Source organism: Chlorocebus sabaeus, chromosome 4 (assembly GCF_047675955.1).
Source record: "Chlorocebus sabaeus isolate Y175 chromosome 4, mChlSab1.0.hap1, whole genome shotgun sequence".
NCBI classification, from domain to species: domain Eukaryota; kingdom Metazoa; phylum Chordata; class Mammalia; order Primates; family Cercopithecidae; genus Chlorocebus; species Chlorocebus sabaeus.
In genome coordinates, this window is record NC_132907.1 from 58,957,936 (window position 1) to 58,985,068 (window position 27,133).

Here is a 27,133-nt window from a genome sequence, read left to right on the forward strand (position 1 = left end):
ATGTACTTTAGGAAGAGGTGATTCCAGGAAGAAGGTCAGGGTGGAAAGAAAATACAAAGAACAACAGGATTATGGTGGCTCACACCTGTAATGCCTGCATTTTGGGAGGCCGAGGTGGGTGGATCACTTGAGTTCAGGAGTTCAAGACCAGTCAGGCTAACATGGTGAAACCCCATCTCTACTGAACATACAGAAAAAAATTAGCTAGTCACGGTGGCAGGCACCTGATATTCTAGCTACCTGGGAGGCGGAGACAAGAGAATCTCGAACCCAGGAGGCAGAGGTTGCAGTGAGCCACTGCACTCCAGCCTGGGCAACAGAGTGAGACCCCATCTTAAAAAAAAGTAAATGGAATGGAAAATACATGGATAGATCTAAGCAAGCATTGGGAATAGAAAATTTAAATAATAATATATGATGAATAAAATTATTAAGTTATATATAATTTGTTTGGGTGCAGTAGATCATGCCTGTAATCCCAGCACTTTGGGAGGCTGAGGCAGGTGGATTGCATAATCTCAGGAGTTTGAGACCAGCCTGGGTAACATGGTGAAACCCTGTCTCTACAAAAAATACAAATATTAGCCAGGCATGGTGGCATGCATCTGTAGTACCAGCTACTCGGGAGGCTGAGGTGGAAGGATGACTTGAGCCTGGGAGAGGGACGTTGCAGTGACATGAGATCACGTCATTGCACTCCAGTCTGGGTGACAAAGTCAGACCCTGTCTCAAAATACACACACACACACACACACACACACACACACACACCCCTTTCACAATATAGTTCATAATAAAGTTTACACATTAGGTATTCCAATGGTACAATCACTTAGCTTCAATCTTTGTACCACAGACAAGCATTGAAGATGTTAGATGGCATATAGAGGCATTAACAAATTACACCCCAAAAGCCCTAAATGATAGCTGCATGATCTCTCTTTGCTAAATAATGAAGTCATGCTTATGAGGAAAGCTGTGCTGCCAAATCTTATGGCTTTAAGTATACTCAAGACAGCCCAAGGGGGAACCTGCACCACCATAAAAATTGAATGCTGTGTTTATATTCCAGATGAATCTAAGAACATAACCTGACTTACGACTAATATGAAAACCCAGATAACCAACCTGTCAGATCCAAAACCCTCACTAATCAATTGGTTAAATGGTTGGTTTAAATCCTTGGGAACTTGGTGGCAGAAGCTAAGTGATCATACCATCGGAATACTGAATGTGTCCAAAAAGATTGTAAATAAAGAAGATTTGCTGATTTTTGCAAGGTTTGAATTACTTATCCTGGTGCCCAAGCATAACTTGAAAAACATTGTCCTAACCACCCTGGAAGTAACCACAGCCATAAGTTAGTGCCACATAGCCAATATGTCCCATCTGGAGCTAGTCAATAAATACCTAGTCACTGCATACCATCAGTGGCAGGCTAGTCAGTGTCTTGTAATACGATAATGTGGTCACAGCATTCTCCAGGTATCCACCCCATATCTCTTGTACTTTTTGGCCATAGGTTCTTGGTGTGGTTTCTTTGCTCCCAGTATAAAGAAGCATTTTGACTGAGTTGGCCAAATGAAGGGGTGAGCCAGATAAATCCATCCCAAATTTGCATTATCCCATTTTGAAAATGGGCTGTTGTTTGGGGTGTGGTTACCACTTCCTGTTTTTGTTGGGGGGATGCTAAAGTGAGAGCTAATGAGCTGATCCTTTCCCTTGAAATACTTTTCCTATGTCCCTTGTTCTTAAACATGTTTTTAATGGGCCAATTCTATATATTGTCGTTTGTTATGCCATTACTAAGGATACCAGGCCATTTCTGTGATGTAATAAATTTTTGGTATTCTATCCAGTCCTGACCTCGGAAGGGGGATACCCACCATGGCAGACCAGAGCCACTGGAAAGAGGCATGAGTCCACATATCCAGTAGGTATCCTTTTATAATCTGTCTGCATAATCCTGAGCCCATTGTAGAAACAGGTTCATTTCATTGGCATCTGTGATTGGCAGTGGCAAGAAGGTGTATGGACCTAAGATCAATGAATCAATGATAGCAAGGTTGGGAAATTCACTTTAGTTACTAAAGGGTGTTAAATCAGACAGTTTAAATGCCCTGTTCTTTATAAGACAGGAGTTGCTGTTATATCTAGGACAAAAATTGTAATGGTTATTGTACAGTAAACATAGGCATTCCTTTGTATACATGCCTGGTCCTGTGTCTTGGGGTTAAACAGTCCACAACAGCTGTCATCTGCTTTTAATCCTGGGTCGAAGATTGATGTTTAGTAAACTAGAGGTAAAGGTCTTTGTTGGGAGTTACAGTCCACTCAGGAGGTTGTGCCTTTCTAAGATAAGAGATGTGAATCCATGAGTCTATACCCTCTAATTTTGCGGTGCGTGGATTTGTCAATGGTATCTGGTATGGGACCTTCCATCGTGGTTGAAGGGAATCCTTTATTAGATGTCTTTTCCAATAGACAAAATCTCTGGGTTACAGATCATGACCAGGCATCTCATCTTCAGGGAGCACACTGTAAAAGGAATTCTTTAATGAATCTTGGCTTTTTGAAGAGATGATAAAGGAGTCCCTCACAATATTGCAATATATCTTCCTTGGGAAAAGTTGGATTGGTTATCTTCATTTCCATATACATGGCCTTCCTGTTTTAATTTCATAAGGGGACAGTTAATGTTTACCAAAAGGGGTGGATTGGGGTGTAAGCAGCACTAGGAGGAGTGCTTTGGGCCGGGGAGGTGAAATGCCTTTGTGAACTTAGATAGATATGTTTTAATTATTCCACTGAGCCTCTCCACCAGGCCTGAGGACCAGGGATAGTAGACACATGGAAATGTTAAAATATGGGCCGAATTTTACAGATATTTTGAATAATCTGGCCAGTAAAGGGAGTTCCCCTGTCATTGTGAAGTACGCAGGGGACTCTCCACGGTGGCATAATTTTTTTTCTAGTAGATTTTTTCCAGCTGCCATAGCTGTTACTTGCCTGCAGGGAAAAGTTTCAACCCAAAGGGAAAATATGCAGACCATTACTAAAACATACTTGTAATTTTGAGATGATGGCAGCTGGATAAAATCAATCAATACCTCAAAAGGTCCAGCTGGAACAGGAAAATGACCCTTGGCCCCATGGAGAGACTTTCCTGGGTTATATTTGGACAAATATCACATGAAGAGTAAACCATTTGCTACCATGAAGGATGGTTTCCAGTAATATTTTTTTACATCAGGGTTTCATTTTATCTGGAATCCAATGGGTCAGATTATGAGTATATTCCATAAGGGCATCTGATATCCCATTGGAATAATGGATTTATTATTAGGTCCACACCATATTTTAGTTTCGAAAGTCAAGGATCCCCCTGCTTGTTTCCAAGTGGATTTCTCTTTTGTTGGAGCTATGCTCTCGGTTTCTTTCAACATGTTCTTTAAGTGTTTCAGATTTTATGGCCATTTCTTGGATTGGGGCTGGTGGCTCGAATGCTGCTTTTTCAGCTGTGGCATCAGCCAATTGATTGCCCTGACTTTCTGTGGAGTCTAGTTTTGAGTGACCTGGGATTTTTATAATTGTCAAACGTTTTGGTTTTAGTATAACTCCTAACAGCTCTGATATTTATTGTACATTTTATTATTATTATTATTTTGAGATGCAGTCTTGCTCTGTCGCCCAGGCTGGAGTGCAGTGGTGTGATCTCGGCTCACTGCAAGCTCTGCCTCCCGGGTTCATGCCATTATCCTGCCTCAGCCTCCCGAGTAGCTGGGACTACAGGCTCCCACCACCACACCTGGCTAAATTTTTTGTATTTTTAGTAGAGACAGGGTTTCACCGTGTTAGCCAGGGTGGTCTCGATCTCCTGACCTCGTGATCTGCCTGCCTTGGCCTCCCAGAGTGCCGGGATGACAGGTGTGAGCCACCGTGCCCGGCCTATTGTACATTTTTTATGGGTTGCTTTGAGGAGGTTAAATATTCTCTCTCTTTCCATAGCATCCCAAAGTCATGAGCAACCCCAAAAGCTGTCAGTGTAAATGTTTGCAGCCTTCTCTTTTGCCAATTGACAAGCTCAGGTCAGTTAGGGCAATCAATTTGGCAACTCCACTTGAGCTGATCTGGCTTAGGGAAGAGGACCGGCTTCAATTACCTCTCATAAGGAAACCACAGAATATCCTGCTCTAAAATTTCCATCCTCTCCTCTTAAATAAGATCCATCTGTATACTATTCTATCTTAGCATTATCCAGTGCCATCTATTGTAGGTCTGCCCTGGGGGTAACAAGTCGGTCAGTCATTACAACACAGTCATGAGGGGTTTTGTTGGAAGGGCCCAGCAAGACAGTGGCTGCATTAAGATCACTATAGTGGGAAATAGTTATATTGGGAGATAATAAAAGCAAAAATTTATAAGAGGCTAACCAGTTGACAGACAGATCTTGAGTGTGATGACAGTTTAGAAGGGTCTCCAGAGAATGTAGCACAAAAATGATAAGGGGGTAACCCATAATAATTTCTTCAGCAGACTTGTACAGAAGGGCCATAGCTGTGATTGCTCTCATACAAGGAGGCAGCCCTTGAGCCACAGGGTCCAGCTGTTGGCTACAATAGCCAATAGGTCTCTGATGATCACCATGTTTATGGGTCAGTACTCCAAATGCAGCATGTACAATTTTGTGTGCAAAAAGGGAGAAAGGAAATTTGTAGTTTGGGTTTTCTAAGGCAGAGGCATTACTTAGAATTTCCTTTATTTGTTGTACTGCTGATTGTCCCTCTGGAGTCCACATGATGGGATCAGATTGTTCATTTTTTTAGGTATGCATACAGAGGTTAAGCCATAGGGAAAAAAGTTGGTATCCAGTTTCTATAATAGCCTGCTAGGCCCCAAAATCCTCTAAGTTGTTTCTTAGTGCCAGGCATGGGGATAGCTGAAATTCCTCTTACACTGTCAGGGTTCATACTCAGTCCTTTGACAGAGATAATATGCCCCTGATACTTAAGTCTCAGTAAACATAGCTGAAGTTTGTCTTTGGACACTTTGAGTTCTTTGGTGGCTGTTTGAGTAAATATAGTCTATCTTCTTAAGAGGAAGAGAGTGTGTCTGAACAAAGGAGAAGGTCATCCACATACTGGATGAGTGTTGAGCCCTGGGTAAAAATTAAATCCTCTGGTTTGGTGCTGTGGTTCGTGCCTGTAATCCAGCACTTTGGGAGGCCAAGGTCAGGAGTTTCAGACCAGTCTGGCCAACATGGTGAAACCGTGCCTCTACTAAAAATACAAAAGTTAGCCAGGCATGATGGTGGGCCCCTGTAATCCCAGCTACTCTGGAGGCTGAGGCAGGAGAATCACTTGAACCTGGGAGGCAGAGGTTGCAGTGAGCCGAGATCTGCCATTGCACTCCAGCTTGGGTGACAGAGTAAGATTCCATCTCAAAAAAAAAAAAAAAAATCAAATCCTCTAAATCAGCTTTTAATATTTGGGAAAAGTAAGTGAGACTTTCTGTATACTCTTGGGGCATTTCTGTCCATGGTATTGTTATTCTTTCCAAGTAAAGGCAAATATCCAAATATTGGCAGTCCAGACCTACAGGAATACTAAAGAAGGCCCTGCAGAGACCCCCAACTGAGAAATACTGGCTGTAGTGAGTATAGCTGATAGAAGCGTATGTGGGTTGGGGACTACTGGGTGTCTGGGTATTATGACATTGTTTATTGCCCTCAAGTCCCGCACATGTCTCCATCTTCTCCTGCTTGGTTTCTTTACAGGAAATATAGGGCCATTGCAGGGGATTGTGCAGGAAATAATGAGCCCCTTTTTCAGATAATCTTGTGTGATAGGGACAATTTCATCTATGGCTCCCTGTCATTGAGGATATTAAGATTGAGTAGGGATTTCTTTGGGTTTTTCTCTACCTTTATTGGAGTAGTTGAGAATATATTCCCTATATCTGTATTTGACTGAGACCATAAGTGGGATGGGACATCCTTTAGCAAGTGCTCTGCTTCTGTTGTTAACAGGAAGATTGGGAAAGTTAAAAGGAGTTTTGCTGCTTTCTGCTTTTTATTCCAATGTTCTTTCTTCTCCCCTAATATTTCTTTCTCTGTCTCCACTTCACTTTCCTGGTCACAAGATGATGTTTTAACATTACTGGTACTAAATTGTGGTACATTGTCCGGACCTTTTTTAATTTGGTATTTTTGGTCCCCTGACTCTAATTCTTAAAAAAGTTCAACTTTTGGTGAAAAAGAGATATGGGTATTATGGATGTTGAGGAGATCACAGACCAAAAGATTGACAGGAGCCCCTGTCTAACAGGGCATATTAGAAACACATGGGACCTACTAAGCGTGTCACACTTAGAGCCTGCGTCAAGGGGGCTGATTCCGATGAAATGGTAAGGTATAAGTTTTGACTTAAAACATGAGATTGTTTTATTAGACACACTCAACATGTTAATTATTTTATTACGCTGAAGAATGAGGTTTCTAAATAAGGTGGGATTTATCAGAGATATAGTCATGCCTGTGTCAGTTAAGGCAGTTGTAAGCTCATGGTTTATTATTATATGAATCTCTCCCAATTTGTCAGGGTACAATATTTGGAGAAGTGAAACCCCTGCACTTTCTCAGAGCATCCCTAGTCTTCCTGAGTTGCATTCTCCTGCCTTTTCTTTTGTTTCAGCCTAAGGCAGTCTCTCTTAAGGTGTCCTGGTCTTTTACAGTAGTAACAGACTGGGAGGTAAGAGTCTTCAGATGGAGGGAGCTTAAAATCTTTCTGGGGCTGAGAAATTTGAGAGGTTAATTGCTTTAGCTGTAAATGCATAACCCGGGCAATCTGCTGTTTCTCCTTTTTTTCATCATAGTGCAGGATATTTGATTAGCTAAGTTAACTAGTTCATTAGTCCAATCATGGCCCAATTTGTCATGTGGCATTTTATAAGGGTGGCTAAATCATCATCCAGTCTGTTTAAGAAATTTGCATTTTATAATGTATCATTTTTTATTGTTTTCAAAGCAATGAGCTGACATCCTGCAATACTGTCTTAACGTTTTATTGAAATGTGTTAAATAATTTAAAACTGATTCATTTGGGTTCTGGCAGGCAGCATTGTCGAATTTTATTCCAATTCACAACCCTTTGGAACACTGAAGGAAAAATATTTAACAGAGCGGTCACTCATTCCCATGCCTCTTTATGCCTGTCTTCTGGATTTTGGGGGGTTGGTTGGTTGTGGCTCTATTGGGCCCTCAGGGGTTAAATCTGCTATAGGGTCTGACCATTGGGCTTTTTCCAGCCATTCCTTAGCTTTAGCTTCTGAGACCAACATGTGGACTAGCTGATAAAGGTCTGAATGACTTGGGTCATAGCTTCTGATAATGATCTCATATTTTTGGGCAAACCCAATTGGATCTTCATGGAGGTCAGGAAATTCTTTAACTATGCCTCGTAATTCAGCCTTTGACCAGGGTTGGTAAACAATTGGCAGGGATCTCCTACCTGTTACAGGTTGTTCCTGAAATGGGGCAATCATGAGAGATGTCCCTGCCGGCTCCCTCTTTTTCACCCAGATGAGATGCTACCACTGGGGCTGTCAGGGAATCATCAGGGAGTGGGGTCTTTGAAGTCAGTTTGAGTGGTAGACATGGAGGACAAGGGAGGAACAGATCTGATCAGGGAAGTTCAGAGAGGTCAAGGTAGAGTGAAGGTGGAGATGGAGGTAGAAGAGGTGCCAATAGCTCTTTAAGAGAGAGAAAAGATTAGAGAGTTCTTGATGAGCATTTCTAAGTTTTTCGTTGGCCTCCTGTAGGGAGATGAAGCAGTCTTCCTCCCTTTTGTGACTCTCCAGATACCATTGAAAGTAGCTCCCCCATTCTGGTTACTTAGTTTTTGTGCCTGAGTTTTCCACCCTGGTTCACAGGTACACTAATTTGGGCATATCGAAAGATCCCCATTTAGGTCATGGTAACTTAGAATCTGCTTTAGTTATTGTGGTCCACTTGGTTAAATATTTGCATGACTAGTTGCCACAATACCCATCCGGAGTTTCTGAAGGGAGAACTTTATGTTCTTCTAGGGTCTTAGAGACCTCATTCTCCATAATTTAGAGTTCCTTTTTGGATTTCACCAAGTTGGGATGTATGTTGGACCCCAAATGTGCTGCTTGTAGACCTAGCTTTTCAGGGCCATCACACCCTGAACTGGTTTAGTCCACCCATATCACGGCTACCTGGCCTATGTGTCAGGGGCCCAAGGTGTGGGAGGGATCAACTCCTTATATGCACCTCTCAGTTGAGATTAGACCCTAAGTATGTTCTCCTGAGGGGGAAACCTATTCAGAGGCACTGAACATCTTAGAGGGTGTTTCTCTCCGTCACCCTCACATGATTCTCAGTCACCTGAGAATGCCCCAAAAGGCTGAGAGGAGCAAGGTGCTCTTATTTCTTTTTCAGAGTGGAAAATTCTACCCTCATGAGCTAGAGGGTTTGGAGTTGGTCAAATCTGATAGGGGAAAGAACCAACACACACACACACACACACACACACACACACACACACACACACACAACAAACAAAACTGGCAACAAACAACAAAATCATTAACCAAACTAACAATAATGACACAAATTATATGATTTCTGAGTGCTCTGTTAGCGGGAAATTAACACCAGCTGATTGTTGATGCTAATTTTAGTCATTTAAAAGAATTTGCAAGGCAGAATCCCAAACCTGTTCTTTACCTAGTGATGGAGATCCAAGCTGAAGTCTGCTTTCTGCTGATACAAAAGCAGACAGGCTCACCTTCCTTGATGGAAATGAGTGGAAACTCCCACAAAAAAAAAGGAGTTTTTTTTTTTTTTTAACAGCAAATAATTAATCTCAGACCCCTAGATCCCTGAAAGACTTTGGAAGATCAGGGATCCCTGGAGGAAAGAGGTCCTGAACTTCAGAAAATTGTCCTATTGGTTTGGGCTATGAGGTGCCCAAGCTGGTACCAAACACCGAGAGATGAGAGACTGCAGGCTGGGTCACTTTCACTGAGGATCCCTCCATGGTTACTAGATGTCAATAGAGAAGAATGATGAGACAATACTCAATCATTTTAGGAGATTTATTTGCCAAAGTTAAGGACGCACACCAGGAGATAGGTCTTTGCCTTTCTCCAAAGATGATTTTGAGGGTTCTAAATGTAAAAGGGAGATGGTAGGATATTGAGAAGTACACAATTTTCATGTAAGGGGTGGGTAGGGAAAAATAGTCATTCATACCTTTGTCTGGCTCAGTGAATCGGAGTCCCGCTCTATCACCAGGCTTGAGTGCAGTGGCGCGATCTTGGCTCACTGCAGCCTCTGCCTCCTGGGTTCCAGCAATTCTCCTGCCTCAGCCTCCGGAGTAGCTGGGGTTATAGGCACGTGCCACCATGCCCAGCTAATTTTGGTATTTTTAGTAGAGACGGGGTTTCACCATGTTGGCCAGGATGGTCTCAATCTCCTGACCTTGTGATCCACCCACCTCGGCCTCCCAAAGTGCTGGGATTACAGGCATGAGCCACTGTGCCAGCCAATCTGCATTTTTTTATATAAGATGACATAAAACAAATGGAGCAGAGAAAAACATGCAGGGAATCTGCATTTTTACATAAGATAACATAGACAAAATGGGGCAGCTATGCGTTTATGTCTGGTGGACTGGGGGTGACTGCACGTGTAAAAATAAGCTATCAGTTTGCATTGCCACCACAAAATTTTGAGCTCATTAGGAATTTCCTTGTGGGCAACATATGGGGGCGGTGTGTAGCTTTCCATCTTGTAGCCATCTCATTTAGGAACCAAAAGGGAGAGGCAGGTTTGTGCGACCCAGTTCCAAGCTTGACCTTTCCCTTTGGTCAAATGAGTTTGGGGTCCCCAAATTTAATTTCCTTTCATAATAACATAAAATTCTTCTCCAAAGCAACAGTAACTACTTAATATCATCAAGTATTGTGCTCATTTTTCTCTCATACTCCATTAATTTTTTAGAGTTGGTTTAAATCATACTATTTAATATGTTAACACTTCTAATACTTGACCTTTCATATCTCTTTCCTTGTTTGTTTTCTCTTGGTAGCATTTCCCAAGAATATATTATGTATTTCATTTCTTATTGTGTTTAGCATCTGTCTGACAAGCAAACAATAACTGGTATAATAATTAGCTGTCAAAATAATTGCTGAATAAATGAAGAGCTTGGAGCTTGATAGCAAGTCCTTTATTTTGCTAATGCATTATAAAAGGTATAAGAATAGATGGACTGGAGTCTTGTGATGACCGGTAAACCTTCCCTCGCCACACTTCTCTTTCCCCTTCTCCCTTTCCCTTCCCCTAGCCTGTGTGTGTGTGTAAGTGTGTGTGTGGGGGTGTGTATGTTTGTGCATGTGTCTGTCTGACTCTCTCTCTTTCTCATTTCCTCCCTCTCCACAATGGACATGTCTAGGTGAGGGATGCACAAATGTAATGCTTTAAATAAAATGTAATGCTTTAAATTCAGATTAAAAATATAATACTTGTAAACTGAAGGCAGGAATAGGACAAGCAGAATTCAAGGGCCCATTGCAGCCGGTAGATATAACCCATGGAAGGATTTCTCTGCCTATCTAGAATTGCTCTGAAAGCCTTTCCTAAGTAAGTCTTGGTTTGAGGATAGAGAGTACAAAGGTGACCATATCTGGTATAGTGATCCCTGTCCTTCCCAGGGTTGACCTTTCAAGGGTGTGGAATTACAAGCTATTCTCAGTTTGTGCTTTGGGGAGATTATCAAAATATCACCAGGTCTATTTCATGATACACATTCAGAATCATAGTCTCTGTGTTTGAATTTCAATCTCCAGGTACAGACTCAGAGTGACTTCCAGAATTAGAACACTAGTAGCTCCTCTTCATGAACGTTATCTTCTAAAGAGGCCCTCAGAAAGGGTAGATCAGTTTCCCTTAAGGATTTGCTCTCAGGGACATCTTGAGCTTGGGACACTAGCTAGAGATTTTCAGCAGGTTTCTGGGGAAAATGGGGGCATGGAGATGGCACTATGAGGTAATAGAGGCAGCTGGAAGGGAAGTAGAGTACCATAAGTTCAGACAGCTCCACTAAAGACAGGCAGTTTCCTTGGGGATAGAGCCTTCATTAACGTGGTTTACTGAGGCTCCTGTCATTCCTGGCTCTTAGTAAGGATTTTCCAGATAGGACAGCTGTGATTACACAGGCAGAGAAAGATTACAGATCAGGTTACCAACCCCCTCCTACTGACTTCAGGTAGTTTGATAGGGTGAGGGCAGATTAACGCATGGAGCATGCACCCAGGGAGGAGGGGCAGAGGGAAAGAGAACGAACAGAAGGGCAAGAGAATTGGCAGAATCCTGTCTCCTACGTCTTCCTAGGCCCACAGCCGGTGCCTTTGGCGCACTGAGGTGCACAGAGTCCCTTAGCCAGGCGCAGGGCGCGCAGCACAGGCTGAGATCCGCGGCTTCCGTAGAAGTGAGCATGGCTGGGCAGCGGGTGCTGCTTCTAGTGGGCTTCCTTCTCTCTGGGGTCCTGCTCTCAGAGACTGCCAAAATCCTGACAATATCTACACTGGGTGAGTGCTTGGCCGGAGAATTCCCAGACAGGCGCGTCCCGGATACCCGGACTGCCAGGGCTCCAGCGAACCGCGCTTGATCAGAGTCATCCAGGCGATTTTCCAGGCTCGGCTTGCGGACCCGGCTGGAGGAGGGGGAAGCCCATCCAGCTGTGGGGCAGAGAGGGGCCTCTATTGCTGAGGTGGGGAAGATAGTTTTGGAGAAAAGAGACTCTCCTTTCCTCTCTCTTCTTGTTCAGGACGCGCTCCCCATCCCGCAGGGTTGGGGCCAGAAATTTGAGACCAGGACCAGAGCTTGAGTTCCTGCGCTGCCTTCTCCAGAGCGCAGTGGGACTTTCAGAGGCTCACCCAAGCTCCATGGGGCGGGGGTGCGCAGTAGCTTCCAGTAGAAACGGTGGTGAGCGTTTTCAGGCTCTTGGAGAACAGGGAAAGGCGCTCCTGAGGGCAGCACCGCAAATGTTGTGAAGCTGCGTCCGGAGCCAGGGTGGCGCAGGCAGGTATTTCATGGCTGCAAGGCCAGTGGAGTGTTTTCCTCCACGGGAAACCTGGAGAACTGCCCAGGGCTGAGGAGAGGACCCAAGTCATTCGGATCTTTTGGAGCCTCATTCCTTTTACCTGTGCCGCTGACCGTTTTTGAGGGATTCATGGAACTGTTAATTCAGCATTTTGGGCGTCAGTTTTATTTCACTTTTATTTCAAAGGAAGTAGAAGATGAAAGAGAATTATATATGAGCTCGATCCGAGGATCGAGCCTCCCCAAGACTTTATTTCAATCCGTAGTGGGCTCTAATGGAGTCCTTTTAGATCACGGAGAATCAGGGCTTGTAGAGCTGGAAGGAACCACGGATCGTCTAATTTAGTGTCCACTTTGGTTTTCTGAGAGGGCAACTGAGGGACAGGAAGTGAGATGCCTTTCTTAAGAGCCCACGAGGCCTCCCTAATGTCCCATGAAGAATTGTTTAGGGTTTCTTACCCCAAGACCACGCTCACCACAACTTCTGCTCTGAAGCCCTTTTCACTAAGGATTTTCAAAAATCACTAAGAAACCGTGTTAGTCCATTGCAACAGAGCTTCTTGACTTCTTGAAAGTACACCGTCCTCCTTCCTCAGACTCCAAAAGGAAGCTGGTATCATTTCTGAATCCAGGGGCTGGAATCCTGGTCTTTGCCCCAGAAAGCCATTTGACCTCTTAAGACTCACTATGAATGGCTGTTTCTGTGAGGACCCCTTCTTCCCGATTCCCTGTTCTTACATGGATTAAAATTTGAGCAAGACCTGTTGCAGATTTGTACTTTATACATCCCTCGTTGCTTTAGACTATTCACGTCTGGGTATAAGTAAACCGAGTCATTCAGAGAGCTGCACAGTACTTCTCCACTCCCCTTCCACCTCCATCCTCAAACTCTTGGCATTTTTCCATTAATTTCTCTTCTGATCTTCCTTTTTTTTTGCTGCTGAGACCCTTAGATTCTAGTGAAGGATCTTCTAAGAGAAGATATTAACGTGATAAAAGTTTTACCTCTTTTGAGGACCAAGCTTCTCTTTCCTTAGCGTGGTAGGGTTTTCCTAGAATCAGTGATTCCTTAGTTTTTGATGCAACCAGGATCTTGTAGGTCCACCCCAAGGGCTCCACAGTTGTCCTCAGATATCTTAATTATAAGTTGAATACTGGCCAAATTGAGTAATTTCCTGCCAAATACATTTGAATCACAAAGATTTGGGCTCTAAGTAGTAGCTTCTGTCCAATGGCAGTTTCTTAGACTCACCTTGTAACTTCTATATTTCTGTCTGCTACAGTAGCATACTTTTCCAGAACAGAATGACAGATAGCTCTGACTGATTGCTCATTAGGAACTCTTCATACTAATGTTGACACTACTGTGCTGTATTTTCTATCATTGCAGTTATATTTTGGAGACACTGTCTCTCTAAGGCCCCAATTAACATGCAGTATGTACCTTAAGATGAGCAACTTTTACAGGCGTAATCACAGAGAAGCTCATTATACTGACACAGAGACTTTGAGCCACAAATGGAAATCTTTGATGGAGGATTGCCACAGATCCTGCACATAGGACAGGAAGGCTTTTGGTGCATGTGCCGGGCATTACCCAAAGTGAGATTGAGGAACAGGAAGCACTTGTGTCCATCTGCTCACTGTTCACCTTTCCTCTTCCCTAAACTTTTTCTGCTGAATTTCCATTCTCTCCTGCCAACTCCCATATTGTCATCGGAAACTCTATTTTCATCTGTACAGAATGACATTGTGCATTGTTTCTAGGTGGAAGCCATTACCTACTGTTGAACCGGGTGTCTCAGATTCTTCAAGAGCATGGTCATAATGTGACTATGCTTCCTCAGAGTGGAAACCTTTTAATCCCAGGTATCTTTTTTAAAAACTAATTTTTATATTCTTTTACTCTAAGAAAAAAGTGATAATATCTTTTTTATAGAGCTGCATAGTGAAATCTTTTTTGAATGTAGTCTTATTTTGGGATGAATAAATGTGTGTGTGGGTGCGTGTTCATGTTAAGTATTGGAATTCTTATTGGGGTCTGTAGACTAAGACTTCACATGCCATACTTCTGTGTTTTACCACTTACCTGAGTGTCATCCTATTCTAGACAACTTTCCACACATTATTATTAATAATTTTGAGGAACACTACACAATAGTATGGCTTAAATTTTTTTTGAGCAGAAATATTTTGCCATATTTCAAGCTTTTATTATATAAGTATAGAAGTTCTTCCTATCCCACAGGTTACTTTCTATTCTTGAGAGACTTGAAATTTATGAAAGATTTCCCAGGGAGCCTCTTAATTATGAACTGAGATGGGAATATATGATTAACGTGACCTCATATGCTTGAAAAATTTGTAGCTATACATAAATTGTGCATAATGATGTCAAAAGTTCTTAATTGATTCATTGCCTCCAAAGAATGGTAACTAAAATGAAACTCATCAAATTCTGTTGACAGACAAGGAGAAGGAGGACCAGAGAACTTAAATAATTTGTTTAATGTCAAATGAGAAATTAATAACAGAGTTGGGTGAATCTGGGTCTTCAGGTTCTGGGTTTCTCATTCTGAGGGTTTCTGAAACTTTGAACAACATCAAAAATTAACCATCTTGGGAGAAAAAGTCTGAGTCATTATAAAATTCTGAAGGTAAACTTCAGGCCTTGTTAATGTTCAGATAGTTTTAATGCACTCTTGATCACCCTCTAGATTGAGTTTCAGAATGTTCACCGAATATCCTTTTTATACATTTCCCTTTGTATCTGCCTTATAGTCAATCTGATTTCTCAGCAGTAATATATGGTCATCTTATTTTGGTGGTTCCAATAGCCTTTGAGAAACTGCTGAAAGCTATAGACCCACTACTTTAGCAGACCATGCACACCAAAATCTACAAATGATTCTGTGGATCCATGGATCTGTTCAGTTTTATCTTTGGGTTCAAGTGTTGGGGTTCAGTTGTTCTGGAGTTTCTTTCAGTATTCCTCAATCTTTGGACAGTTCTGAGGCTGAGATGAAATATTCTTTCTTCTATTTTGCAGTAGTATTTGGGTAGAGCTCTGAAAATAGGAAAAACACTTGATTGGGTTGTTTTTGATAGTCTGATAGCCAAATCAGTGTATTGAAATATTTCAACATTTGTTAACTACATGTTTCCATCACTTCCTTATTTAAAACTTTAATAACTAAATGACTTCAGGGACACTGAAGAAGTGTAGGTTTCTTGTGCTCACATGTAATATTTTTCCAATTCATAACTGAAATATCAAGTATAGGATAGCAGCCTAAAGGAGAACATAATTATTTGAGGTTCTGACTCTTTTTCCTTTTAAAAAAGATTTATACCTTTTTATTGCTGCATAATAGATGTACATATTTTCAGGGTACATGTGATAACTTAATACATTTATATAATTTGTAAGGATCAAATCAGTGTAATTGGGATATGCATGACCTTGAATATTTGTTCTTTCTTTATTGTAGAAACATTCAAATTATTCTCTTCTAGCTACTTTGAAATATACAATAAATTATTGTAAACTATAGTCACCCTACTTATCTTTCAAACACAAGATCTTATTTCTTCTGTAAAGCTATAGCTGTGTACTCATTAATCAACCTCTATCCATCTCCCCTCTACACTACCATTTCTGGTCTCTAGTAATCACCGGTCTACTCTTTACTTTCATAAGATCCACTTTTGTAAGCTGCTACATATGGATGAGAACTTGGGATATTTCTCTTTCTATGCTTGGCTTATTTCACTTAATATAATGGCCTCTAATTCAATCCATGTTGCTGTAAATTACAGGATTTCATTATTTTCTATAGCTGAATAATATTTCATTGTGGATTTAAATCACGTTTTCTTTATCCATTAGTCCACTGATGTGCACTTAGGTTGATTGCCTTATTTTGGTTATTGTAAACAGTGCTGCAATAAACCTGAGAATGCAGCTATCTCTTCGATATACTGACTTTTTTCTTTTGGATTGTATATCCAGTAGTGGAATTGCTGCATCATATGGTAGTTCTGTCTTTAGTTTTTTGAAGATTCTTAGTAGAGTTTTCCATAGCGGCTGTACTAATTTACAGTGTATGAGGGTTCCCTTTTCTTGACTTTCTTGTCAGCATTCATTATTCCCTGTCTTTCAGATAAAAGCCATTTAACTGTGATGAGATTATATCACATTGTGATTTTGATATGCATTTTTCTGATGATAAATAATGCCGAACATTTTCTTATATACCTGTTGGTTATTTTGAGAAATGTCTATTCAGATTTTTTCCTATGTTTAACTAAATTATTTGCTATTAAGTTGTTTGAGCTGCTTATATATTCTGGTTATTAATCCATTGTGAAATGAATAGTTTGCAAATATTTTCTCCATTCTTTGGTTTTTCTTTTCATTTTGTTGACTGTTTCCTTTGCTGTGCAGAAGCTTTTTGACTCAATGTAATCCCATTTGTCTATTTTTGCTTTGGTTGCCTGTACTTTTGACGTCTAACTAAAAACAGTCTTTGCTGAGACCAATATCTTGGAATAGTTTCTCAATGTCTTCTTCTAGTATTTTCATAGTTTTAAATCTTAGAATTAAGTTTTAAATCCACTTTGACCTTATTTTTTTGTATGGTGAGAGATAGTGGTTTGGTTTTGTTGTTTGTATCTATCCAGTTTTACAGTTTCTCCAGCATCATTTATTGTAAAGACTGTCCTTTCCTCATTGTATGTTCTTGGTATCTTTGTTGAAGATAAGGTCACTATACATGTGTGGGTCTTTATCTGGGCTCTTCTGTTCCGTTGGTCTATGTGTTTGTTTTCATGCCAGGACCATGCTGATTTGGTTACTATATATTTGCAGTATAGTTTGAAGTCATGTAGTTTGATGCCTCTGGCTTAAATCTTTTTGCTGAGGATTGCTTTGGTTACTTAGGATCTTTTATGGTTCCATATACATTTTATAATTTTTTTCTATTTCTGTAAATAATGTCATTGATATTTTGATAATAATTGCATTGAATTTGTAAGTTTGCTTTGAATAGTTTTGGCATTTTAACAACATTTATTCTTCTAGTCCATGAACAAAGAATAGCTTTCAATTTCTTGTGTCCTCTTCATTTTCTTTCACTGGAGTTTTACAGTTTTCCATATATATCTTTTACATCTTTTGTTAAATTGATTTCTAGGTATTTTATATTTTTTTGTAGCTATTATAAATGGAATTTCTTTATTGCTCTCTTTTTCAGGTTGTTTGCTGTTGGCACATGGAAATGCTACTGATTTTTGTATGTTGATTTTTTTTATCCTGCAACTTTACTGAATTTGCTTATGAATTCTAATAGTTTTTTGCTGGGGTCTCTAGGTTTTTTAAGTATAAAATCATGTTTTCTGTGAACAAGGCTAATTTGACTACTTCCTTTCCAATTTGGATGTCTTTATTTATTTCTCTTGCATAACTTCTCTGTCCAGAACTTCCACTATGATGTTGAATAAAAGTAATGGAAGTGGGCATCCTTGTCTTATTTCAGATCTTAGCTATTTTCAATTTTTTGCTATTTGATATGATGTTAGCTGTGGTGTCTCATATATAGCCTTTATGATTTTGAGGTATGTTCCTTCTATACCTAGTTTGTTGAGGGTTTTTTTTTAAATCATAAAAAGGTGTTGGATTTCGCTGAATACTTTTATGCATCTATTGAAATGATCATATGGTTTTTGTTCTTGGTTCTGTTAATGTGATGTATCATGTTTGTTGATTTGCATACATTGAACTACCCTTGCATCCCTGGGATGAATCTCACTTGTTCATGGTGAATGATCTTTTTAATGTGTTGTTGAATTTGATTTACTAGTATTTTGTTGAGGATTTTGCATCTATCTTCATCTGTTATATTGGCCTATAGTGTTTTTTTTTTTCTTATTATGCCCCGGTCTGATTTTGGTATCAGAGTATGGCTGCTCCTATAGAATGAGTTTGAAAATAGTCCCTGATCTTTAATTGTTTTGAAGTCTTTGAGTAGAATTGGAATTAGTTATTTGGATGTTTGATGAATTCATCAGTGAATTCATCAGGTCATGGGCTTTTCTTTAATGAGAGACTCTTTATTATGGCTTTGATCTCATTCTTCATCATAAGTTTGTTGAGGTTTTCTATTTCTTCATAGCTCAGTCTTGGTAGGTTTTGTGTGCCTTGGAATTTATCCTTTTCTTCTAGGTTTTCCAATTTGTTGGCATATTGTTGTTTGTAATAATATAGAGACTTTTAGTGATTCTTTGTATTTCTGTGGTCTCAGTTGTTATATCTTTTTTTCTGTTTCTGATTTTATTTTTTTGATCTTCTTTTTATTTTTTAGTCTGGTGTATTAGTCTGTTTTCACACTGCTGTAAAGAACTACTTGAGACTGGGTAATTTATGAAGAAAAGAGGTGCAATTCACTCACAGGCTGGGAGGCCTCAGGAAACTTACAATTGTGGCAGAAGGTGAAGGGAAAGCAAGCACATCTTACCATGGTGGAGCAGGAGAGAGAGAAAGCAAGGGAGGAAGTGCTACACACTTTCAAACATCCAAATCTCATGAGAACTCAGTCACTGTCACGAGAACAGCAAGGGGAAATCTGCACACATGATCCAATCACCTCCCACCAGGCTTCTTCTCCTACACTAAGGATCACAATGTGAGGCGAGGTTGGGTGGGGACACAAAGCCAAGCTGTGTCATTCCACCCCTGGCCCATTCCAAATCTCATGTCCTTCTTATAATTCAAAACAAAACCATGCCTTTTCAACAGTCCCTCAAAATCTTAACCCATTCCAGCCTTAAATCAAAAGTCCAAGTGCAAAGTTTCATCTGAAGCAAGACAAGTCCCTTCTGCCTGTGAGCCTTTTAAATCTAAAACAAGTCAGTTACTTCCAAGATACCATGAGAGTGTAGTCATTGGGTAAATACTCCCATTCCAAATGGGAGAAATTGTCCTCAACAAAGGGAGTATAGGCCCCATGCAAGTCTGAAACCCAGCAAGGAAGCCATTAAATCTTAAAGTGCCAAAATAATTTCCTTTGATTCCATATCTCACATCCAGGGCACGCTGATGCAAAGGATGGCCTTCTAAGACCTTGGGCAGCTCTGCCCCTGTGGCTCTGCAAGGTATAGCCCCTATGACTGCTTTAGTGATCTGGTGTTGAGTGCCTGAAGCTTTTCCAGGAGGATGGTGCAAGCTGTTGGTGGTTCTACCATTCTGGGGTCTGGAGGACAGCTCCACTAGGCAATGCCTCAGTGGGGACTTTGTTTGAGGGCTTCAGCCCCACATTTCCCCTCTGCATTGCCCTGGTAGACGTTCTCCATGAGTGCTCCACCTCTGCAGCAGACATGAAGGCATTTTCATATGTCCTCTGAAAACTAGATGGAGGCTTCCAAGTCTCAACTCTTGCCTTCTGCACACCTGCAGGCCTAACTCCACATGGAAACCACCAAGTCTTGGTGCTTGCACACTCTGAAGCAATGACCTTAGCTGTACCTGGGCCTCTTTTAGCCATGACTGGAGCTGGAGCAGCTGGAGGGCCATGTCTCAAGGCTGAACAGAGTAGTGGGGTCCTGGGCCTAGCCCACAAAACCATTTTCCCCTCCTAGGCCTCTGGGCCTGTGATTGTAGGGGCTGCCATGAAGGTCTCTGACATGCCTTAGAGATATTTTCCCCATTGTCTTGGTTATTAACATTTGGCTCCTCTTTACTTATACAAGCTTCTGCAGGTAGCTGCTTGAATTTCTCCCCAGAAAATGGGTTTTTCTTTTCTACCACATGGTCAGGCTGCAAATTTTTCAAAAGTTTATACTCTATTTCCCTTTGAAATATAAGTTCTCTTTGCTTATGCAAATGAACATGGGCTTTTAGAAGTAGCCAGACCATGTTTTGAATGCTTTGCTGCTTAGAAATTTCTTCAGCCAGATACCCTAATTATCTCTCTCAAGTTCAAAGTTTCACAAATCTCTAGAGCAAGGTCACAACGCCACCAGTTTCTTTGCTAAAGCATAGCAAGAGTGACCTTTGCTTCATTTCCCAGTAAGTTCCTCATTTCCATCTGAGATCACCTCAGCCTGGACTTCATTGTCCATATCACTGTCAGCATTTTGGTCAAAATCATTCAACAAGTCTCCAGAAAGTTCCAAACTTTTCCACATCTTCCTGTCTCCTTCTGAGCCCTCCAAACTGTTCCAACCTCTGCCTGTTACCCAGTTGCAAAGTCATTTCCACATTTTCAGGTATCTTTATAGCAATGCCTCACTTCTCTGGTACCAATTATCTGTATTAGTCTATTTCCACACTGCTATGAAGAACTACCTGAGATGGGTAATTTATGAAGAAAAGAGGTATAATTGACTCACAATTCCACAGACTTCACAGGAAGCATGGCTGGGAGGCCTCAGGGAACTTACTATTACACACAGCAGAAGGCAAAGGGGAAGCAAGAATGTCTTACCATGGTAGAGCAGGAGAGGAAAACGAGCAAAGGAGGAAGTGCTGTACACACTTTCAAACAACAAGATATTGTGAGAACTCACTCACTATCATGAGAACAACCAGAGGGAAATCTTCCCTCATGATCCAATCATCTCTCACCAGGTCCCTTTTCCAATACTAAGGATCACAACTTGAGATAAGATTTGGATGGGAACACAGCCACACCGTATCATCTGGCTAAAGATTTGTTGATTTTGTTTATTCTTTTAAAAAGTCAACTTTTTGCTTCATTGATCTTGTGTCTTTGTTTTAGTCTCTATTTCACTTATTTCTGCTCTGATGTTTTTACTTTTTTCTTTCTACTAATTTTGGGGTTTTTTTTGTTCTTGTTTTTAGAGTTCCTTGAAGTGTATCATTAGATTGTTTATATGAAGCCTTTCGAACTTTTTAGTATAGGCATTTATTACTATCAACTTAACTCCAGTGTTTCTTTGTTGACTTTCTGTCTAGATAATCTGTCCGTTACTGAAAGTGGGATGTTGAAGTTCCCTACTATTATAGTATTGCACCCTGTCTCTTTCTTTAGATCTATTTATGTTTGCTTTGTATACTTGGGAGCTCTGGTATGAAGTGCACAGATATGTAAAATTGTTATATCTTTTTGCTGAACTGACCCTTTAATCATTCTATAGAGACCTTCTTTGTCTCTTTTTACAGTCTTTTATTTGTATTCTTTTTTTTTTTTTTTTTTTTTTTTTTTGACAGAGTCTTGCTCTGTCAGCTAGGCTGGAGTGCAATGGCACAATCTTAGCTCACTGCAACCTCTGTCTCCTGGCCTGAAGCTATTCTTCTGCCTCAGCCTCCCAAGTAGCTGGGATTACAGACATGTGCCACCACACCCAGCTAATTTTTGTATTTTTGGTAGAAACGAGGTTTCTCCATGTTGGCCAGGCTGGTCTCGTACTCCTGACCTCAGGTAATCTGCCTGCCTCTGCCTCCCAAAGTGCTGGGATTACTGTCGTGAGCCACCACGCCCGGCCATATTCTATCTAATCTGATATGTAAGTATAGTATTCCTGCTCATTTTTGGTTTCCAGTTGCATGGCATATCTTTTCCCATCCCTTCACTTTTACTCTACTGTGTCTTTATGGGTATTGTGGGGTTTTTTTTTAATGTAGCATATAGTTGAGTCTTGTTTCTTTCTCCATTCAGCTATATGCCTTTTAATTGGATAATTGAGTCCATTTACATTCAGTGCTTTTTTTTTTTTATATGTAATTACTTTTTGTTGCTTGTTTTCTGGTTGTTTTGTAACTCCTTTCTTTCTTTCTTCCTTTCTGTCTTCATTTGTGGGTAAGTTGTTTCCTCTGGCAGCATGTTTAATTCATTGCTTTTTATTTTTAATGAATCCTATTATAAATTTTTGTATTGTGGTTGCCATGAGGCTTCTAAAATATCTTATAGACATAACAAATTATTTTAAATAAATGACAACTTAGGTCAAAAAGAACAGAATACAAACAACAATCAAAAAGAGAAAAATGACCTCTGCACTTTAACTTCATCCCTCCCTCATTTTGACTTTATGCTATCTCAATGTGTATACTTTTGTATTGCCTATGTATTAATAGGTTGCTGTGGCTATTATTTTGTTTTCAATAGATTTGTCTTTTGGGCTTCATACTAGAGTAATGAGTGGGTTTCACACCACAAGTACAGTATAGACTATTCTGGGTGCATCCATGCACTTAATTTTACCAGTAGATTTTATACCTTCATGTATTTTATTTTTGCATGTTAGTGTTTTTTTCCCCCAGATTGGAGAGCTCTCTTTAGCCTTTCTTATAAGACAGATCTGGTAATCTAGTAGTTGTGAATTCTCATAGCTTTTATTTGGGAGATACTCTGTCTCTCTTTCGTATTGGAAGGATAGCTTTACTGGATACAATATTCTTGGGTAACAGTTGTTCTTCTTTCAGCACTTTGAAAATGTCATTTTACTCTCCCTGGCATGTATGGTTTCCATTGTGAAGTCTATTTTCAGATGAATTATACCTCTTTTTTATGTTACTTGGCACTTTTCTCTTGGTGCTTTTAGGATCCACTCTTTGTCCGTGATCTTTGAGAATTTATTATATACCTTGGGGTAGTTTTATGTGGGTCTGTTTGGTGTTCCCTGACCTTCCTTTTCTTGGATATTTATCGCCTTTTCAAGTTTTGGAAAGTTTTCTGTTACTATTTATTCGAAGATTTCTATCCCTTGCTCTTGCCCAACTCCCTCTTGAACACCAATACTTTTTAGATTTGGTCTTTTGAGGTAATTTTATATACCTTGTAAGTAATCTTTGTTCCATTTCATCCTTTTTTTCTGTCTTTTCTCCTCTGGCTTTATATTTTCAAATAGGCTGTTTTTGAGCTTACTGATTCTTTCCTCTACTTGATCCATCTTGCTGTTGAACATCTCTAATGAATTATTCAGTTCAGCAAATGTGTTTCTTGGTGCCAAGATTTGTTTGATTTTTTCCTATTATTTCATTTAAAACATTTTTTAGAGATAAGTCTTGCTCTGTCACCCAGGCTAGAGTACAGTGGTGCTGCAATCATAGCTCATTGCAGCCCTGAACTTCTGAGTTCAAGAGATCCTCTGCCTTAGCTTCCTGAGTAGCTGGGACTATAGGCCTGTGCCAACTAATTTATTTTTTGATTTTTTTTTTTTTTTTTTGAGATGGAGTCTCGCTCTGTTGCCCAAGCTAGAGTGCAGTGGTGCAATCTTGGCTCACTGCAACCTCCACCTCCCAGGTTCAAGCAGTTCCCCTGTCTCAGCCCCCCAAGTAGCTGGGACTACAGGCACACGCCACCATGTCCGGCTAAATTTTTTTGTATTTTTAGTAGAGACGGGGTTTCACCATGTTGGCCAGACTGGTCTTGAACTCCTGACCTCAGGAGATCCACCCACCTTGGCCTCCCAAAGTGCTGGGATTACAGGCATGAGCCTCCATGCCCAGCTGATTTCATTTTTTTAAAGATGGTGTCTCTCTATGTTGCCCAGGCTGGTCTTGAACTCCTGACCTCAAGCAATCCTCCCACCTCAGCTTCTGAGTAGCTGACGTTATATGCGTGAGCCACTGTGACTGAACTAATTCAGGTTTTAAAATTATATTTCTCTGATAAATTTCTGGATTACTTTTCTGTGTTATCTTGGAGATTGATGAATTTCTTTTAAACTACTCTTTTGAATTCTTGGTCAGAGAGTTTACATATTGCCATCTTATTAGGGTCAGTCACTGATTTCTTGTGTCTGTCTGGGGAGGTCATGATTCTCCATTTCATGTTGTTTCTTGTGGATATAGGTCTGTGTCTTTGCATTGAAGGATTAGTTATTTTTTCCAGTTTTCTTTGTCTGTCTTGTCTTGGTTTCAATTGGATATGTTTGGTTAGAGATTCTTTGCACTTTGCCTGTTGATGTTTTTTTTTTTCTCTTGCTTTTTATTTTCCACTAGGCTGCTGCCTCCTCTTCAGCTCTAGATGACACCTTAATCCCAGGTTTGCCTTGATTCTAGCACAGTCAGAGTGCCACTCATCCTGAATCAAGAAAGTCCCAAAAGGGATATATTGGTAGTGTAGGAAGGCTGGTTAGGGATTTGTGTCGAGAAGACCTGTGGAATGGACCTTTTACAGCATGGTGTTACTGAACATCCATTCTGATTTGGCATCTCCTTTGACTGAGTTACAGAGCAGAGTATCCAGAGTTGGGAATGGTAGTCCTGCCTCCTCCCTTTGTTTCTGGGCTCCCTTTGTCTCTGTCCTCAAGGCTATTTCTCCTTTCAGACACTGTCATGCTTCTTGTGGGTTAAGGCAGGGACAGGTCTTCTATCAGAGGACCCAAGATGGTGGGGAAGTTGGTTGTCCACCTTAACTTCACTTTTTTCAGTGTAAAAGTGAGAGGGGAAAATTTTTGACATGCTTGGTGATGGGCATATATGGGGGAGGGGCATCATAGATATGGAATTTCAGTTCTCTTACTGCCTATTTGGAGTTTTTTCACTCTTCTGTGGCCCTTGGAACTGTCTCCTTCTCATATTTGAGTTCTGGGGTATTGCAGGTGATAATCTCAGCACTGTATATTTATTTTTGGTTTTCTGTAATTGGGGAGAGAAGCTAGCTTGATTCTCTGACACCATTTTGGAAGCAGAAGGCCTCTTTTTCTTTCTTTAAGACAGTTTTCTGTGCCTCACCGTCTACCTGGTATATTTTTCTCCAAGTGACAGGTCCTCATTGTTTTTGGGTGACTGCCCAAGTTATATCAGTGATCTTCATGGGCTGACTCCAAACACTCAGGGCAGTGATTTTCTTCTCCTGACCAGAAAATTCCCATCCTGACCGGCAGGTCAGTTTTGACTTTTTTAGTAACTAGGTAGGAGAGCAGATCAATAGCTAATATGAGGAAATCCATAATTGCAATTCAGGTTTCTAATTTGGCCACTGGGCTTTTCTCTTTCTCTATAAGTGTTGTTTACCGTAGCCCTGAGGAGTGAAATGTACAGCATCTTCATCTATCATAAAACATAAAGTAAATTTCATGTTGTTAAGATTTATGGAACTTAATAAAGTAAAATTGCCTTTTTTCTGAATATCAGAACCCATGGATAGATAATGACAGGAGTTAGATAATGATCAAAATGCCATACTTTTTCCAACTGCTTGGAAAACTTATCTTTAGATCTTTACTAAATATCAAGAGTTGAATCCAAGATGAGTAGGGGTTTGGAGAGAGGCCTTGTATGATGTCTGGGTATTATGCTACCTGATTATTTCTGGTAGTCATTCCTGACCTTGGTAGTGTCCGTGAAAATGGACTAATAAAGAGTGGTTCATGCTTGTAATCCCAGCACTTTGAGAGGCCGAGGTGGGTGGATCACTTGAGGTCAGGAGTTCAAGTCCAGCCTGGCCAATATAGTGAAAGCCCATCTGTACTAAAAATACAAAAATTAGCCAGGCCTGGAGGTGTGCACCTGTAATCCCAGCTACTCAAGAGGCAGAGGCAGGAGAACTTCTTGAATCCAGGAGGTGGAGGTTGCAGTGAGCCAAATCACACCACCGCACTGCAGCCTGGGTGACAAAGTGAGACTCTGTCCAAAATAGAAAAAAAGTAAAAATTAAAACATATATACAATTTGATGTTTGAACAAGTGTATATACTTGTGAATCCATCAACATAATTAGGATATGAATATTTCCATCATTCCAAGAAAATTTCTCTTGTCCCTTTACAATCCCCACTATGTGTCATCCCACCTTCCAGCTCCCATTGCTAGTTAGTCACTAACATATCACTATGTGTTAGTTTGTATCTTTTAAATTTTATGTAAATGGGATTATAAGATATGTATTCTTTTATTTTGCCTTGTTTTAATTAACATTATTGTATTAGTCCATTTCACATTGCTATAACATATCTATTGCCTGAGGCAGCATAATTTATGAAGAAAAGAGGTTTACTTGACTCACAGTTCTGCAGGCTGTACAAGCATGGCACCAGTATCTGCTCAGCTTATGGTGAGGCCTCAGGAAGTTTACAATCATAGCAGAAGACAAAGGGGGAGCCAGCTAGTCACATGATGAGAGAGGGAGCTAGAAAGAGTGGGTGGAGGTGCTAAACTCTTTTGAATAACCAGCTGTTGTGTGAATTCACTACCATGGTGACAGTACCAAGCCATCCATGAGGTATCTGATCCCAAGACTCAAACACCTCTCACTAGGCCCACCTCAATCTTTGGAGGTCACATTTCAATGAGATTTGGAGGGGGCAAACATCCCAAGAATATAAATTATTATTTATAGATTCATTCATATTGTGTTTATGAGTTATTTATTCATTTTTATTGTTCTATTGTATCAATAGTGTTCTATTGTATCCATTACTGAAATGTGTTTATTTAGTTTTCTGTTGATAGACACTTGGTTATTTTCAGTTTGGGAATATTACAAATAAACCTGCTATGACCATTTTGTGTACAAGTCTGTTATAACTTTCTTTCTTTCTTTCTTTCTTTCTTTCTTTCTTTCTTTCTTTCTTTCTTTCTTTCTTTCTTTCTTTCTTTCTCTTTCTCTCTTTCTTCCTTCCTTCCTTCCTTGCTTTTCTTTCTTTCTTTCTTTCTTTCTTTCTTTCTTTCTTTCTTTCTTTCTTTCTTTCTTTCTTTCTTTCTTTCTTTCTTTCTTTCTTTCTTTTTCTTTCTCTCTTTCTTCCTTCCTTCCTTCCTTGCTTTTCTTTCTTTCTTTCTTTCTTTCTTTCTTTCTTTCTTTCTTTCTTTCTTTCTTTCTTTCTTTCTTTCTTTTTCTTTCTTTCTTCCTTCCTTCCTTCCTTGCTTTTCTTTCTTTCTTTCTTTCTTTCTTTCTTTCTTTCTTTCTTTCTTTCTTTCTTTCTTTCTTTCTTTCTCTCTCTCTCTCTCTCTCTCTTTCTTTCTTTCTTTCTCTTTCTTTCTTTTCTTTTTCTTTTCCTTCCTTCCTTCCCTCCCTCCCTCCCTCCCTCCCTCCTTCC

General features: G+C 40.3%; 1 protein-coding gene across 1 annotated transcript in view; it reads left to right on the top strand.

Annotated features, from left to right (window-relative positions):
• Positions 1-11,138: 11,138 nt before the first annotated feature.
• LOC103215128 (UDP-glucuronosyltransferase 3A1) overlaps positions 11,139-27,133 on the top strand; it is a 42,751-nt gene continuing 26,756 nt past the window's right edge. The window contains exons 1-2 of the mRNA XM_007961370.3: positions 11,139-11,616; positions 13,898-13,999. Coding sequence (XP_007959561.1) covers positions 11,523-11,616; positions 13,898-13,999 — 196 coding nt within the window. The 5' untranslated portion in view covers positions 11,139-11,522. The remainder of the gene's footprint in view (positions 11,617-13,897; positions 14,000-27,133) is intronic.